Source organism: Myotis nattereri, assembly GCF_964212035.1.
Source record: "Myotis nattereri genome assembly, chromosome: 21".
Taxonomy (NCBI): Eukaryota; Metazoa; Chordata; class Mammalia; order Chiroptera; family Vespertilionidae; genus Myotis; species Myotis nattereri.
This window is the reverse complement of record NC_138097.1, coordinates 17,003,110-17,018,420: the sequence shown is the minus strand read 5'-3', so window position 1 is coordinate 17,018,420 and position 15,311 is coordinate 17,003,110. Positions and strand designations below refer to the sequence as shown.

The window sequence follows — 15,311 nt, the reverse complement described above, 5'->3', positions numbered from 1 at the left end:
GATGAGAGAGAGCCATGGATCAGCTGCCTCCTGCACGCCCCCTATTGGGGATCGAGCCCACAACCCAGGCCTGTGCCCTGACTGGGAATCGAACCGTGACCTCCTGGTTCATAGGTCAACACTCTAACCACTGAGCCATGCCGGCCGGGCTCAAGCCTTCATTTCAGCGATTTCCACTGAGCCTGTGTGTGTGTGTTAATCCTCACTCAAGGATATTTGTCCGTTATTTTTCAGAGAGAGTGGAAGGGAGGTGGGCAGAGACGGAGAGAAACGTCGATGTGAGAGAGACACATCTATTGGCTGCCTCCCACACACGCCCCGACCCGGGCCAGGGCTGGAGCCCACAACCAAGGTACGTGCCCTTGCTCGGAATGGAACCCGGGACCCTTCAGTCCACAGGTCGGCGCTCAACCCACTGAGCCACACCGGCCGGGGCGATTTCAGCGCTTTCGCTCTCTGGGGTTGCAACATGTTGATTTCCAGGACAGGAGCTGGCGTGCTGTTCCGTAACCTGGGACTTTGCCCACAGAGTTTAATTGGAGCTCAGGTTCCTCCTAGTCCTGAGGCAACGCGTCAGCAGGCCTTTCCCTGAACCGCAGCTGGGATGGTACCAGGCGGCTCTGTGTGCTCGCACCGTGGGACGTGCACACGAACAAGGAGTTCCTGGCAAGTCCAGGCCGGGAGACGGAAAGGGACCAGGCCGATCGTGGGGTCGACGAACTGGGTCCCGGGCTGGGGGCAGCCAGACCTCCACAGACACAGACAAGTTGTCATTTTTCCAACGGGGGGGGGTGCCTTTGACATGAAAACGTCTCCTTGGAACTTGACCAGGGGAGGCATCGAAGAGGACTCAGATATTCATGAAAAACACAGCCGCCTGTAGCACCCATGCGGAAGCTGCACACAATCAGGGGGATCATTTAAAATAAATCCTAAAACTGTGCCCGGCCTGAGTGGCTCAGTGGTTGAGCATTGGGACCTAGGAACTAGGAGATCAGGGTTCGATTCCCGGTCAAGGGCACATGCCCGGGTTGCGGGCTCCATTCCCAATAGGGGCCGTGCAGGAGGCAGCCAATCCATGATTCTCTCTCATCACGGATGTTTCTCTCCCCCTCTCCCTTCCTCTCTGAAATCAATACACATATATTTAATAAATAAATAAATTAGTTAATTAATTAAATATATCGTAACTGCGTTTCCCCCCAAACAGGTGAAATGGCTCCAGCAACAGGAAGTCAAACGCAGGGTGAAGAGGCTGGTGCGCAGTGATCCCCAGGCCCTTTACTTCAACGACCCCATTTGGCCCAGCATGTGGTACCTGGTGAGTGGGCGTTCGCAGGGGCCCTGCTCCCGGGAGGGGTTCGTTTCCCCCAGCGAAGCTGAATTCGCACAGTGACTCCAGACAGACAGCCTTCATCTTGAGCGGAAAGCACTTCTTTCACGCTGGGCTTTGCGGCCCAAGCTTTCTTGTGAATTATTATTATACTAGAGCAGCGGTCGCCAACCGGTGGTCCGTGAGGTCCGAAAGGTTGGCGACCGCTGTGCTAGAGGCCCGGTGCATGACATTTGTGCACTGGGCGGGGGTGCGGGGGGGGGGTCCCTCAGCCTGGCCTGCACCCTTTCACAGTCTGGGAGCCCTTGGGGGATGTCCGACTGACAGCTTAGGCCCGGGGAATGGGCCTAAGCTGTCAGTCGGACATCCTTAGCACTGCCATGGAGGTGGGAGAGGCTCCTGCCACCGCCGCTGCGCTCACCAGCCGTGAGCCCGGCTTCTGGCTGAGCAGTGCTCCCCTATGGGAGCGCACTGACCACCAGGGGGCAGACGCTCAATGCAGGAGCTGCCCCCTGGTGGTCAGTGAGCGTCATAGCGACCGGTCGTTCTGCTGTTTGGTCGATTTGCATATTACCCTTATATTATATAGGATGGTTTTATTTTTATTTCAGAGAGGGAAGGAGAGGGAGAGAGGGAAACATCAATGATGAGAAAGAATCATGGATCGGCTGCCTCCTGCACGCCCCCTACTTCGGATCCAGCACACAACCCGGGCCTGTGCCCTTGACTAGAATCGAACCCAGGACCCTCTGGTCCACTGAGCCAAACCAGCTAGGAGTGAATTCTTTTTGAAATGATACGAAAGTCCCTGCGGAGCTCGTTGAGCAGGGAGGCAATGGGATCGCAGCCGTAGGGCTGATTCGGTGGAGATGCTGAGTCCTGGACAGAGGCCCCGAAGAAAGACAATGCCCTAGGACAGTGGTCGGCAAACCGCGACTCGCGAGCCACATGCGGCTCTTTGGCCCCTTGAGTGTGGCTCTTCCACAAAATACTGGCTCTTCCACAAAATACCTACTTCTGCGCACGGGCCACGAAGTTTCCATCGCACTGTACGTGTGCGCCCACACGTGGTATTTTGTGGAAGAGCCACACTCAAGGGGCCAAAGAGCCGCATGTGGCTCGCGAGCTGCGGTTTGCTGACCACGGATCTAGGCTATCGGGGGTGCCAGAGTGCTTCCTCAGATCTGACTCTAGGGGTCGCCAGAAAGCGTTTCCTCTGACCCGCATGGGGTGCCTCTGCTGGGTCTGGCTTTGTGTCCACCCGAGTCAGGACTGTCCGTGTGTCTTTCTGCGCAGCACTGCGGGGACAAGCACAGCCGCTGCCGCTCGGAGATGAACGTGCAGGCGGCGTGGAAGAGAGGCTACACGGGGAAGAACGTGGTGGTCACCATCTTGGATGACGGCATCGAGAGGAACCACCCGGACCTGGCCCCCAATTACGTGAGTCTGGCCTTGGCATTCACGTGCTCGTCATTCAATCAGCGCAGGGGACCCTTGAGCAGCACAGGTGGGGACCGCCCAGATCCCCTTATCGACGGACTTTCCCCCCATAGATACTGTCACCGTATGGTTTTCTTTTCTTTTTTTTTTTGTTTTTCATTTTAATTTTTTGTTTTTAAAGTCTATTGCTGACAAAGTATTTTTTATTTTTATTTTTTAAAAATATTTGTATTGATTTCAGAGTGGAAGGGAGAGGAAGAGAGAGAGAGAGAGAGAGACATCAATGATGAGAGAGAATCAGGGATCAGCTGCCTACTGGGGTTGAGCCTGCAACCCAGGCATGTGCCCCGACTGGGAATCGAACTTTGACCCCCTGGTTCATAGGTTGATGCTCAACCACTGAGCCACGCCGGCCAGCACCAATAGCTCAGTTTTGAAAGTGAACTGTATTTTTGCAAACACTGCCTTTATCATTACTCAAAGTACGTGTATACATTTTTTTTTGGATACCCTAAATAAAGATGATGCATTATAGATTTGTACATCTGAAACCTATGTAATTTTATTGACCAACTAGAGGTCCGATGCATGAAACTCATGCACTAGGTGGATCCCTCAGCCCGGCCTGCGCCCTCTCACAATCTGGGACCCCTTGGGGGATGTCCGCCTGCCAGCTTAGGCCCAATCCCCCTAGGCCTAAGCTTGCAGTCAGACATCCCTCTCGCAGTCCAGGACGCCTCGCTCCTTATCGCCCGCCTACAGCAGAGGCAGGAGAGGCTCCTGCCATCACCGCTGCGCTCGCCAGCTCTGAGCCCAGCTTCTGGCTGAGTGGCGCTCCCCCTGTGGGAGCGCACTGACCACCAGGGGGCAGCTCCTGCTTTGAACGTCTGCTCCCCCGGGATCAGTGTGCATCATAGCAACCGGTCGTTCTGGTCATTCCGCCGTAACGGTCACTTAGGCTTTTATTATATAGATGTCACCCCAATAAATTCAGTTTTAAGAAAAAGGAAACATAGATAAGGTGACAGTTGCAGGGACGGAGTACCAAGTGCCTTTTTTTCTCTCTTTGCCAATGGAGGCGTAATCATACTTTGGGCAGGCTTGCTCTACCTGTGCCTCACCTCTCCGCTCACTAAGATCTCATTCCGTAGGATTCCTACGCAAGTTACGACGTCAATGGAAATGATTATGACCCATCGCCACGCTACGATGCCAGCAACGAAAACAAGTATGTCTGTCGGTCCCTCTTTCCTGCTGGCCCCCAGAAGGGCCCGGCTGGTGTGGCTCAGTACTTGAGTGTCAGCCTAGGAACCAGGAGGTCACGGTGCGATTCCCAGTCAGGGCACCTGTCCGAGTTGCAGGCTCCATCCCCAGGAGGGGGCGTGCAGGAGGCAGCCGATCCATGAGTCTCTCTCATCATGGATGTTTCTATCTCTCTGTCCATCTCCCATCCTCTCCGAAATCAATAAGAAATGTATTTTAAAAATACACACAACAAGGTTGTCTCCGTCTCTTTGCTGACGAAGGGAGTGGCCTCAAGAGGCGCCAGGTGACTGGGGCGCCGTCCATGGCAGCCCCGGGTCAGAGTTCAGTTGCTCAGACCCGCTCCTGGGACTTGACGGGCTGTGTCCTGCCTGTCCTCTCTTCGTCAGGGTGTCCCATGCCTGAGCTTTTTGCATCGTTCTTCCAAAAACATTTCCAGGAGAAGAACAAAAGCCCTTTCTCTCTTCCCCACTGTTGACCCGACGGCCGTTGGCCCGGATGCGTCCTACCCACGTCCCCTTTCCCTTTGCGGTTGATTCGATTCCAAGGGACAGAGGCCGGTGCCCACATGGCACTGAGCGGGGAGGTTTGGCAGCTCCGGGAACCCGCAGAGGCCCGCCCCGGGGTGTTGCGGGGGAGAACTGCTGTGCCTGCCTCACATCCCCAGGTGCCCTTCCCGCTCAGCAGGCAGCCCGCCTGGGGTGCAGGGCGCCTCGATTCCCAGCCTCACATCCACTGGGCAAAGAGGCATGACCCAGAATCCGCCCCCGAGTGACCTTTGCCGGGCAGGACTCATCCGGGGCCAGACAGACCCCGAGCTGCCTGACCCCGCGAGCCGCCAGGCATGGGGCTGAGGGTGGAGGGCTGGGGTCCAGGGCACGCAGGCCCCGGGCGGTTTTTAAAGGCGGGTTTAGATGGGCATCCCTGGTTCTCGTCCCCCGGGGACGCGTCTCAAAGAGGCGCTGTTTTTGCGGGAGGAATTGAGCGGCCGGCACAGTGGCTGATGGGGTCATTGCGGGGGGAGGAGGGGGAGCAGTTTGTTTTTCTGGCGATTTCTTCCCAGTTCCTCCTCTGGGGTGGGGCAGTCCATGGAGGGTGTTTTCCCTCAGTGCCTGCGTCAGTGACGTGGGAAGGACAGGAGAGCTGTGTGGGGTGAGCGTGGGGGTGGCAGGTACACCAGGCACGAGACATACTAAATCCTCATTTTTTTAAAAATTTTTTCATTAATCCTCACCCAAGGATATTTTTTCATTGACTTTTAGAGAGTGGAAAAGAGGGAGGAAAGGAAGTAGAGAGAGAGACAGAGAGAGACAGAGAGAGACATCGATGGGTTGTCTCCTGCCCCGACCAGTGTCGGGGATCAAGCCTGGAATCCTTCAGGCTGATGCTATATGCACTGAGCCAAACCGGCTAGATCCATATGTCTTCCTTTTTTTTTTCCTTTTCCCTTAAATATATTTTTACTGATTTCAGAGAGGAAGGGAGAGGGAGAGAGAGAAACATCAATGAGGAGAGAGAATCATGGGCCGGCTGCCTCCTGCACGCCCCGTTCTGGGGATGGAGCCCGCCACCCGGGCCTGTGCCCTGACGACCGTGACCTCCTGGTTTCTAGGTAGATGCCTCACCACTGAGCCACCCCGGCCAGGGCCATGTGTCCTCACTGTGTTCTTCCTTCCATCCTATGGGTGCCAGGCAGAGTGTGGTGTTAGAGGAATGCAGAGTTTGGGAGGATGGGAGCGGGGACCTGGGGAGGAGCCGCCCACTCAGATGTGGGATAAAGGAAGATACGACCCCTGAGCCATTTCCAAGGTCACGGGCGGGCCTCGTCGCCGGCAGGTGCGGAAGGGACAGGGCTGCCCGGGGCTGTGCCAGGGGCTGTGCCAGGGCTGGTGTGACCCTCCCCGGACGAGGCCCGAGCGACTCACCAGATTCCCCCAAATTGCCGGGCCGAGTCCTCACTGCCTCGCCTTTGGTTTCAGGCACGGCACGCGCTGCGCAGGCGAAGTGGCTGCCTCCGCCAACAACTCCTACTGCATCGTGGGCATCGCGTACAATGCGAAGATCGGAGGTAAGGCCCGGGGTGGGGGGCTGGGAGCTTCCGGGCCGGGCAGGGGCCAGGGCGTCCCATTCTGGGGGTCTGGGCAGCTTCACCTTTGTCGACCTCGGCTGGCGCGGAGCGAGTGGGTGCGAGCAGGGCTGGTGCCATCAGTGGGGATGAGCAGCGGCAGCAGCAGCAGCGGCTGCCCCGATCGCCCCTCAGGAGCAGGGGGAGGTGGAGAAGCCTTCAGGGGCGACCGGAGCAGGCGGCTGCCACTCGCACCCACTGACAGCCTCAGGGGATCCAGGCTGGTGCCAGGGGCCGGCAGCGGGTGCGAACGGGGCTGGCGCTGGCAGCCGGTGCAAGTGCCTGGTGGGACCGTGGTGTGCGGGAGAAAAGAATTTTCAGTGACCACCAGAGGCTGGGCCCGATGACAGCGCCCGGCGCCCCACCTTGGTCTGGCACCCCCACTCACCTGCTCCACCATCCCACTGCGGCCGGTGCTCGCCACGTTCGGTGCTCTGCCGCCTGCTGCCAACACCCTCCATGGTCCACACGCGCCCCCTGGTGGTCAGCACACGACATGGCGACTGGTTGGTTGGTCTGCTCTTCGGTCTATTTGCATATTAGGGTTTTATATAGAGAGATAGATTATTATTACTTTATTTATTTGTTTGTTTATCCTCACCCAAGGATATCTTTCCATTGATTTTTTTAGAGAGTGGGTAGGGGAGGGAGAGACAGAGAGAGAGAAACATCAATGTGTGAGAGAGAGACATTGATTGGTTGCCTCCCACGTGTCCGGACCAGGGCTAGGGATCAAACCTGCAACCGAGGTATGTGCCCCTGACCAGAATCAAACCCAGGACCCTTCAATCCATAGGCTGACGCTCTACCCACTGAGCTAAACAGGCTAGGGCAGGACTCCTGTTTTAAATAGAGTTTTCATTATCGTTCATTCAGGAATGGTAAGCCCAGCAGACCAGGAAGCAAGGGCATTGCACAGTTTGTTCCCCGGCATTCTCCAGGCGGGGCCACACCGCACACACACAGACACACGGACACACACACACACACTCACACACACACACACACGGAAACACAGGGTCAGGCAGGAGGCGGGGGATGACTCGTGCACCCAAAGTGTCACTATGGTTTCTGCAGGAACGAACAAGCCAGGCAAGTTCTGCAGGTTTAGGATTGGCTGGTTGGAAGGTTGGAATAATTTCCCGGCTCTGGGTGTAGGAGCTGTGGGTGTAGGGGCTGTGGGTGTAGGAGCTGTGGGTGTAAGGGCTCTGGGCATAGGGGCTGTGGGCATAGGGGCTGTGGGCGTAGGGGCTCTGGGTGTAGGGGCTCTGGGTGTAGGGGCTGTGGGTGTAAGGGCTCTGGGCGTAGGGGCTGTGGGCGTAGGGGCTCTGGGTGTAGGGGCTCTGGGTGTAGGGTGTAGGAGCCCATAATGCAGGTGGTTGGGCGTGGCCTCGAAAGGAACCCACGTAGGGCACGGAGGTCTCTAGGAATTGGCCGATTGGAGGCGGGCGGGGACGGGGGGGGGCCGGTCCCTCCAGACTCGGCCAGGCCCCCGCATGTCAAGGATTTTGAATACCGACAGGAAAAGACGTGGTTGCCCATTTGTCCAGATCATTCCTGTACCTGATCCTTCTGGGTAAACGGGCCTGTCTCTCCTGTGTCCCTTCCCTTTGGCGTTTCCAGGGAACCGTCGGTGTTTCCTGCTAATCTTGGAACAGCGGGTTTCTACGGGAAATATTTACCTTTGCTTTGCGGGCGACCTGGCAGCGTCGCGGAAATGAGATGGCTCATTAAACCCTGAATACATCAGGCTTTCTTCCTCATCCATCACTCGCCCTTTCCCCCGTCACCCCCCCCCCTCCCCCATGAAGGCATTGGGAGGGGTGTCGGTCTGGTCTGGTGCTTTTACATGCTCTGGACTGTCTTCTGGCATCTCGTTCCCCCTGTTCAAAAACTGGCATTCCCGCCCCGGCCGGTTTGGCTCAGTGGATAGAGCGTCGGCCTGGGGACCAAAGGGTCCCAGGTTCGATCCCCCTCAGTGGGGGGCACGTGCCCGGGTTGCGGGCTTGATCCCCCTCAGTGGGGGGCGTGCAAGAGGCAGCCAATCAGTGATTCTCATCATTGATGTTTATCTCTCTCTCCCTCTCCCTTCCTCTCTGAAACCAACAAAAATATATTTTTTTAAAAAGTAGACATTCCTGCCTGGCCGCTGTGGCTCGGTGGTTGAGTGTGGACCTGGGAACCAGGAGGTCAGGGTTCGATTCCCGGTCAGGGCACAGGCCCGGGTTGCGGGCTCCATCCCCAGTGTGGGGCGTGCAGGAAGCAGCCGATCCATGATTCTCTCTCATCATGGATGTTTCTGTCTCTCTCTCCCTCTCCCTTCCTCTCTGAAATCAGTAAAAATATATTTTTAAAAAGCGAAGAAAACCAAAACGATGCCGGACAAGCTCCCCAGCGGTGTGGGGCTCCCCCAGCCGTGTCCCTGCTCCCGGGCCCAGTGTCTGCGGGGACGCGCGCGCACCCAGAACCTCTGTGCTTCCAGGCATCCGCATGCTGGACGGGGACGTGACCGACGTGGTGGAGGCAAAGTCACTGGGCATCCGGCCCAACTACATCGACATTTACAGCGCGAGCTGGGGGCCCGACGACGACGGGAAGACGGTGGATGGCCCCGGCCGGCTGGCCAAGCAGGCCTTCGAGTACGGCATTAAAAAGGTGTGAGTAACCCAGGGCTGCCAGATGCGCTCGGGGGGCACGGGGGTCGCCCCAGGATGGATTCAGCCCTGGCCGATCTGGCTCAGTGGATAGAGCATCGGCCTGTGGCCGGAAGGGTCCCAGGTTCGATTCCCGGTCAAGGGCACATGCCGGGGTTGCGGGCTCGGTCCCCAGTAGGGGGGCGTGCAGGAGGCAGCCGATCAGTGATTCTCTCTCATCGTGGATGTTTCTCCCTCTCTCTCTTCCTCTCTGAAATCAATCAATAAACATAGATACATATATATGTGCTTTTTGTTTATGAAAAATAAACTTATCACATGACACCTTGTTCCTAACCACGTTCGAATTCTGTAAAATTCAGAATACTTGTGTCATGCGTGTAAACTAGTTTGATACAGTGTGTTGTATGTTACGGGCTTTCTTTTCCCCTCGAAAATTCTAAGGCTCTCCTACTCCTTCTCCGTGGCTGCAGGGAGGGCACCCCAAGCAGCGAGTGTGGAAGTTTTAAAAAAGGAAATAGACGGAATCAGGTTTTATTAGCACGACACCAACCAGCTCTAAAATCAGAGCAACAGCAACAAAAAAAATCAGGACAAAATATCTGAATTGGAGACCGCGTCTTTTTAAGGTAGCTACCATTCATGCTTTCTGGTCTTTTTTTTTTTTTTAAAGATTTTTATTGATTTCAGAGAGGAAGGGAGAGGGGGAGAGAGGTAGGAACATCCATAATGAGAGAGAATTGCAGATCGGCTGCCTCCTGCATGCCCCGCACTGGGGATGGAGCCCGCCACTCGGGCCTGTGCCCTTGACCGGAATCGAACCGTGACCTCCTGGTTCGTAGGTCGACGCTCAGCCACTGAGCACGCTGGCCGGGCCATGGTTTTTCATCTGAAAGCCTGCTCACACATCGGTGACACCAACAGGAAAAAGAGAACACTGCCTGTGACAATCATTGTAGTTTGTTGAACCAAACAGGTTTTTAGTCAAGGGCCACATATTTAATTACTATCGGACAGCAGCTCTAAGAGCAGTCAAGTCCTTGGTGGAAAATAAAAAACAAACGTACAAGTTGGAAATTCATCTTTGGTTTTGAAACCTTTCTGGGAAAACTGTAGCTTTTTGTACTTTCAAAAAAAAAAAAAACCCCAAGCAATAGAGTCTGGGTCAGAAAACACTGATTCATGTAGAAAATGAATCAACCCACGGATAAGATACTAGCGGGGAAGGTGGGCCAGAATAATCTCGTTTCGAGTCTCGGTTATTTAGTTCAAAGAAACACTGATGATGAATGAGAGAGAGAATCACGGACCGGCTGCCTCCTGCACGCCCCCGAATGGGGATGGAGCCTGACCGGGAATCGAACCGGGACCTCCTGGTTCCTAGGTTGGTGCTCCACCACTGAGCCACACCAGCCGGGCAGGAAGTCTTGCTCTTGCTTGCTCCCCCTCCCTGCCAGCAGGCAGTGTGAGACGTGTAGAATTTGGGGGGGGGCACCTCCCCAGGGACTGCACAGAGCAGACCTCTGGGTGCTGGGCCTCCAGTGACAGGCTCGGGTACGCAGAGGATGGGGGCGCTGCAGGCTCCTCCCAGGAGGTCCATCCCAGTCGCTGTGAGTCAGAAAGGCGGGGGGAGGAGGGGACTGGCGCTGACCCAGCCATAACAAGCAGGGTGGCGAGGCGGGTTTCAGGGCGAGGACAGCTTCTTGGAACAGACGTGGGGCTGTGGTCAGCGTCCCCGTGGCCCTGGGTGGCCCAACAAGCCCCAGCGCCCGGTGACGCTGGCAGGGGTTCCGGTAGGAGACTGAGGCATCCCTGGCAGCCTGATGCCTCGGACTTGTCCTATTGGAGAGAGGAGAGAGGGGTGGCAGGGGGGTCCAGGGGACGGGGCAGGCCCTTTCATTTATTCATTTTAAAATACATTCTTATTGATTTCAGAGAGAGGAAGGGAGAGGGAGAGGGAGAGAGAAACATCGGTGATGAGAGAGAATCATGGATCGGCTGCCTCCTGCACCCCCCCTACTGGAACCACCTCCCCCTCGGGCATGTGCCCTTGACCGGGAATAGAACTGTGACCTCTTGGTTCGTGGATCAATGGTGCTCAGGGTCGATGATGCTCAACCACGGAGCCACGCCGGCCGGGCTCTATTCATTTTCCTATGTGTTGGGGGGCGGGGGAGAGTACTTAGCTCTTAGAACAGTGGTTCTCAACCTTCTGGCCCTTTAAATACAGTTCCTCATGTGGTGACCCCCAACCGTAAAATTATTTTCGTGGCTACTTCATAACGTGTCATGTTGCTGCTGTGATGAATCGTCATGTAAATATCTGATAGGCAGGATGGTCTTAGGCGACCCCTGTGAAAGGGTCGTTCGGCCGCCAAAGGGGTGGCGACCCACAGGTTGAGAACCGCTGTCTTAGAATGTCCCCAACCCAGGGACCCTCTTTCCAGGGCTCAGGCCTCCCCCCCCCCCCCCCAGTCCTTCACCGCCCGACCCGGTGCGGGCCGGTGCCGGCAGAGCCCAGCGATGCCAGAAGACCCAGGCGTGTCCGCATCACGTGGCTGCTGCCCTCCAGGCCCATAAACCCGTCTCATCTTCCCGGGACTCGGCTCTGCCACCCTCTCCATCACCCGGCGCCCCCTCGTGATGACAGGCGGCGCCTCCCCAAAACCGAGCTAATTTTAAGCTGTAAATGAGAGCTGGCGCTTCCCCCGGGGGAGCCGTTGCTGGTGTCGGCGTTGATGCCGCCCGTCTGTCATTCCTATGAGATGATGTCGGACCATCTGAGATCTTGGGCCCCGGCCGTCGTGGCTCCGTGGTTAGAGCGTCGGCCTGCGCGCCCCAAAAGGGCCCCGGGTTCGATGCCTGGTCATGGGCCTGTGACCTTGGCTGCAGGTCTGATGCCCAGCCCTGGAGACATACGAGGGGTTTTGTTGTTTGAAACTGAATAGAAAACAAAACCTCGTTTTGTGCCAGATTGTCCCAGGCCCGTGAAATCTCCGACAGTCACCTCCCTCCTCCTTTTAGCTCGTCCTCAGGATTTTACCGGTGGCAAGTCCCGCGAATCTCATGGAAAACAGTGCCAGCTTAGAGATTTTTTTTTTAATTAAAAAAATTTTTTTTGAAATATGTTTTTATTGATTCCGGAGAGGAAGGGAGTGAGAGAGAAACATCAGTGATGAGAGAGAATCATGGATCGTCTGCCTCCTGCACACCCCCTCCTGGGGATGGAGCCCGCAGCCCTGGCAAGTGCCCTGACGGGGATCGAACCCCGACCTCCTGGCTCCTAGGTGGACACCCAATCACCGAGCCACGCCGGCCGGCCGGCCGGATTGCAGGATGGTGTTGACAGTTTCCTCTCTAAATTGGCCCGTCATCGTCGGGCCTAAGTATCAATTTCCTGCCGCGTGTTTGGAAAGCAGGGTCTTTGGCAAGGACGCCCGGAGCTACCAGCCCCGTGGGTCCAGTTTCCTGCGGAGACGGGCTGGCCGTGCCCACCCGCAGGCCCGCCCTCTTGCACCGACTGGGTCTCCGGTGAGCAGCTCTTGAGCCGCTGCCTGTGGCTGGCATGAGCCCTCGGATTTGGTCCCAAATCATGGGCCCTGTGGGTGTGGGGTAGACCAGGAAGCCACCTGCACCTGCCACCATCCCTCAAAGACTCGCTTTCATGGGCTCGTCCTCAGACACGGGCTCTACGCACGTGGGAAGCCACTGGCCTTGGCTGGCATCCACGCCCTGACCACTTCCGCGCTGACGGCACTCGGCACCGTCCGTACCCAGGGATCCTGGTGGCATCTCTCTCGTCAGATGTAGCTCGCTCTCCAACAGGTGTTCTTCTGGCCCAGCCGGCGTGGCTCAGTGGTTGAGCATCGACCTATGAACCAGGAGGTCACGGTTCCATTCCCGGTCAGGGCGCGTGCCCGGGTTGTGGGCTCCATCCCCAGTAGGGGGCGTGCAGGAGGCAGCCGATCCATGATTCTCTCTCAGCATAGCTGTTTCTCTCTCTCTCTCCCTCCCTTTCTCTCTTTATAAAATCAATAAAAACATTTTTTTTTAAAAAAAAAGAACACAACAGAGTAGTCCTTTTGAGTCTTGTCCTCAGTGCAACCCTGTGAATCAAAACAGAGCCCTCTGTTAAAATCAAACCACGGCCCTAAGCGGTGTGGCCCAGTGGATAGAGCGTCGGCCTGCGGACTGAAAGGTCCCAGGTTCGATTCCGGTCAAGGGCATGTACCTTGGTTGTGGGCACATCCCTAGTAGGGGGTGTGCAGGAGGCAGCTGATCGATGTTTCTCTCTCATCGATGTTTCTAACTCTCTATTCCTCTCCCTTCCTCTCTGTAAAAAAATCAACAAAATATATTTTTTAAAAAAATCAAACCATGCCTCCCCAGCCGGAGTGGCTCAGTTGGTTGAGCATCATCCTGTGCACGGAAGGTTGCTAGTTCGATCCCAGGCAGGGCACGTGCCTGGGTTGTGAGCTCCATCCCCAGTGTGGGGTGTGCAGGAGGCAACTGATCGATGTTTCTCTCTCACATTGTTTCTCTCTCTCTCTCTCTCTCTCTCTCTCTCTCTCTCTCTCTCTCTCCTTTCTCTAAGCATGTCCTCAGGTGAGAATTTTTAAAAAATATTTTTTTATTGATTTCAGAGAGGAAGGGAGAGAGAGAGAGAAGCATCCATGATGAGAGAGAAGCATGGATCGGCTGCCTCCTGCACGCCCCACACTGGGGATGGAACCCACAACCCAGGCATGTGCCCTGCTGGGGAATCGAACCCTGACCTCATGGGTCATAGGTCCACGCTCACCACTGAGCCACTCCGGCTGGGCCTCAGGTGAGAATTAAAAAAAAAAAAATTGAGTCATGTCTCCAGTGGCATCCGGATGGTCCGAACACATCGTTCCGGGCCCCTTGGAAGGGACCTTGGGAACGAGGGGCCCCAGGCCTCCGTGCGAGGCCCGCCTGCGCGGCTCCGGCGGTGGGCTGACAGACAGACGGCTGCTCTTCCCCTCCAGGGCCGGCAGGGCTTGGGCTCCATCTTCGTCTGGGCCTCGGGGAACGGCGGGAGAGAGGGGGACCACTGCTCCTGCGACGGCTACACCAACAGCATCTACACCATCTCCGTGAGCAGTACCACGGAGAACGGCTACAAGCCCTGGTACCTGGAGGAGTGCCCGTCCACGCTGGCCACCACCTACAGCAGCGGCGCCTTCTACGAGCGGAAGATCGTGAGTGCTCTGGGGCAGGGGGATGCGGGGGGATGCGGGTGGTGGAGGGTATGGAGCTCGGGGCGGGAGCCCTGGCCCTCTGGGGACCAGTTCCTTTTGCTCGTAACAAAAAGATGAGCCCTGGCTGGTGCGGCTCAGTGGATAGAGCGTTGGTCTGCAGACTGGAGGGTCTCGGGTTCGATTCTGGTCACGGGCACGTACCTGGGTTGCAGGCTCGATCCCTGGCCCAGGTCTGGGCGCATGTGGGGGGCAACCAATCAGTGTGTCTCTCTCACATCCATGTTTTTCTCTCTCTGTCTGTCTCTCTTCCTTCTTCTTCTTTTCCTTCTCCTCCTCTTTTTTCCTCCCCTTCCTCCCTCCCTTCTGCTCTCTCTAAATATCAATGGAGCCCTAGCTGGTTTGGCTCAGTGGATACAGCATCAGCCTACAAACTGAAAGGTCCCGGGTTCGATTCCCTGTCAAGGGCACATGCCTGGGTTGCGGGCTCAATCCCCAGTAGAGGGCGTGCAGGAGGCAGCCGATCCATGAGTCTCTCTCATCCCTGATTTTTCTATCGCTCTATCCCTCTCCCTTCCTCTCTGAAATCAGTACAAATAGATATGCTAGAGGCAGCGATTCGTGCACTGGTGGGGGTGTGGCCTGTAGGGATTGGCCTGCTGTGGGCGCGCTGCTCATCCCGGTCAGCGAGCTGTGCTCCCACTGTGGGAGGGCACTGATCACCAGGGGGCAGCTCCTGTGTTAAGCATCTGCCCCCTGGTGGTCAGTGCGTGTCATAGCGACTGGTCGACCGGTCGTTCTGGTGATTCCGCTGTTCAGTCACTGGGCTTTTATATATATAGTTTTGTTTGTTTTTTTAAATGATCTATCTTTTAAGAAAATAAGAAATAAATACAAACCAATGGAAAAATATCCTCGGGTGAGGATTAACAACAACAAAAATAGGTGAGCCAGGTCCAGGCCGTTGTGTGCCAGGTCCCAGGGTGCCACCCTCACCCATCAGCAAACTAGCTGTACACCCTCAGTCCCTTGGCAACCTTCCCCAGTCCCCGCCTGGCTAATTTTTGCACAAAATGCCCATTAAAACCCTCTCCGCCTCTCGAGGTCTAAAAATACCCTTTAAGAATGAGGTGCATTCTCACCACGGCGTCTCCGAATGGCTTTCTCAAATTCTGTGGTCGCCTGGCTTGGGAGCCAGCCCACCCGACCGGCTCAGCCTGAGCGGGCAGCGCCGAGGCAGAGAGAGAGAGACTCGGTTCTCTCCTGAAAGACGGTCG

At 56.3% G+C, this 15,311-nt stretch overlaps 1 protein-coding gene across 2 annotated transcripts in view; it reads left to right on the top strand.

Moving 5' to 3' along the window:
* PCSK6 (proprotein convertase subtilisin/kexin type 6) overlaps positions 1 to 15,311 on the top strand; it is a gene marked incomplete at its 5' end in the record, with an annotated part of 54,570 nt that overhangs the window by 17,776 nt on the left and 21,483 nt on the right. For both annotated transcript variants that reach the window (XM_081114833.1, XM_081114832.1), the window contains 6 exons: positions 1,211 to 1,321; positions 2,630 to 2,773; positions 3,925 to 4,001; positions 6,016 to 6,104; positions 8,644 to 8,816; positions 13,825 to 14,037. In XM_081114833.1, the coding sequence (XP_080970959.1) occupies positions 1,211 to 1,321; positions 2,630 to 2,773; positions 3,925 to 4,001; positions 6,016 to 6,104; positions 8,644 to 8,816; positions 13,825 to 14,037 (807 nt within the window). The remainder of the gene's footprint in view (positions 1 to 1,210; positions 1,322 to 2,629; positions 2,774 to 3,924; positions 4,002 to 6,015; positions 6,105 to 8,643; positions 8,817 to 13,824; positions 14,038 to 15,311) is intronic.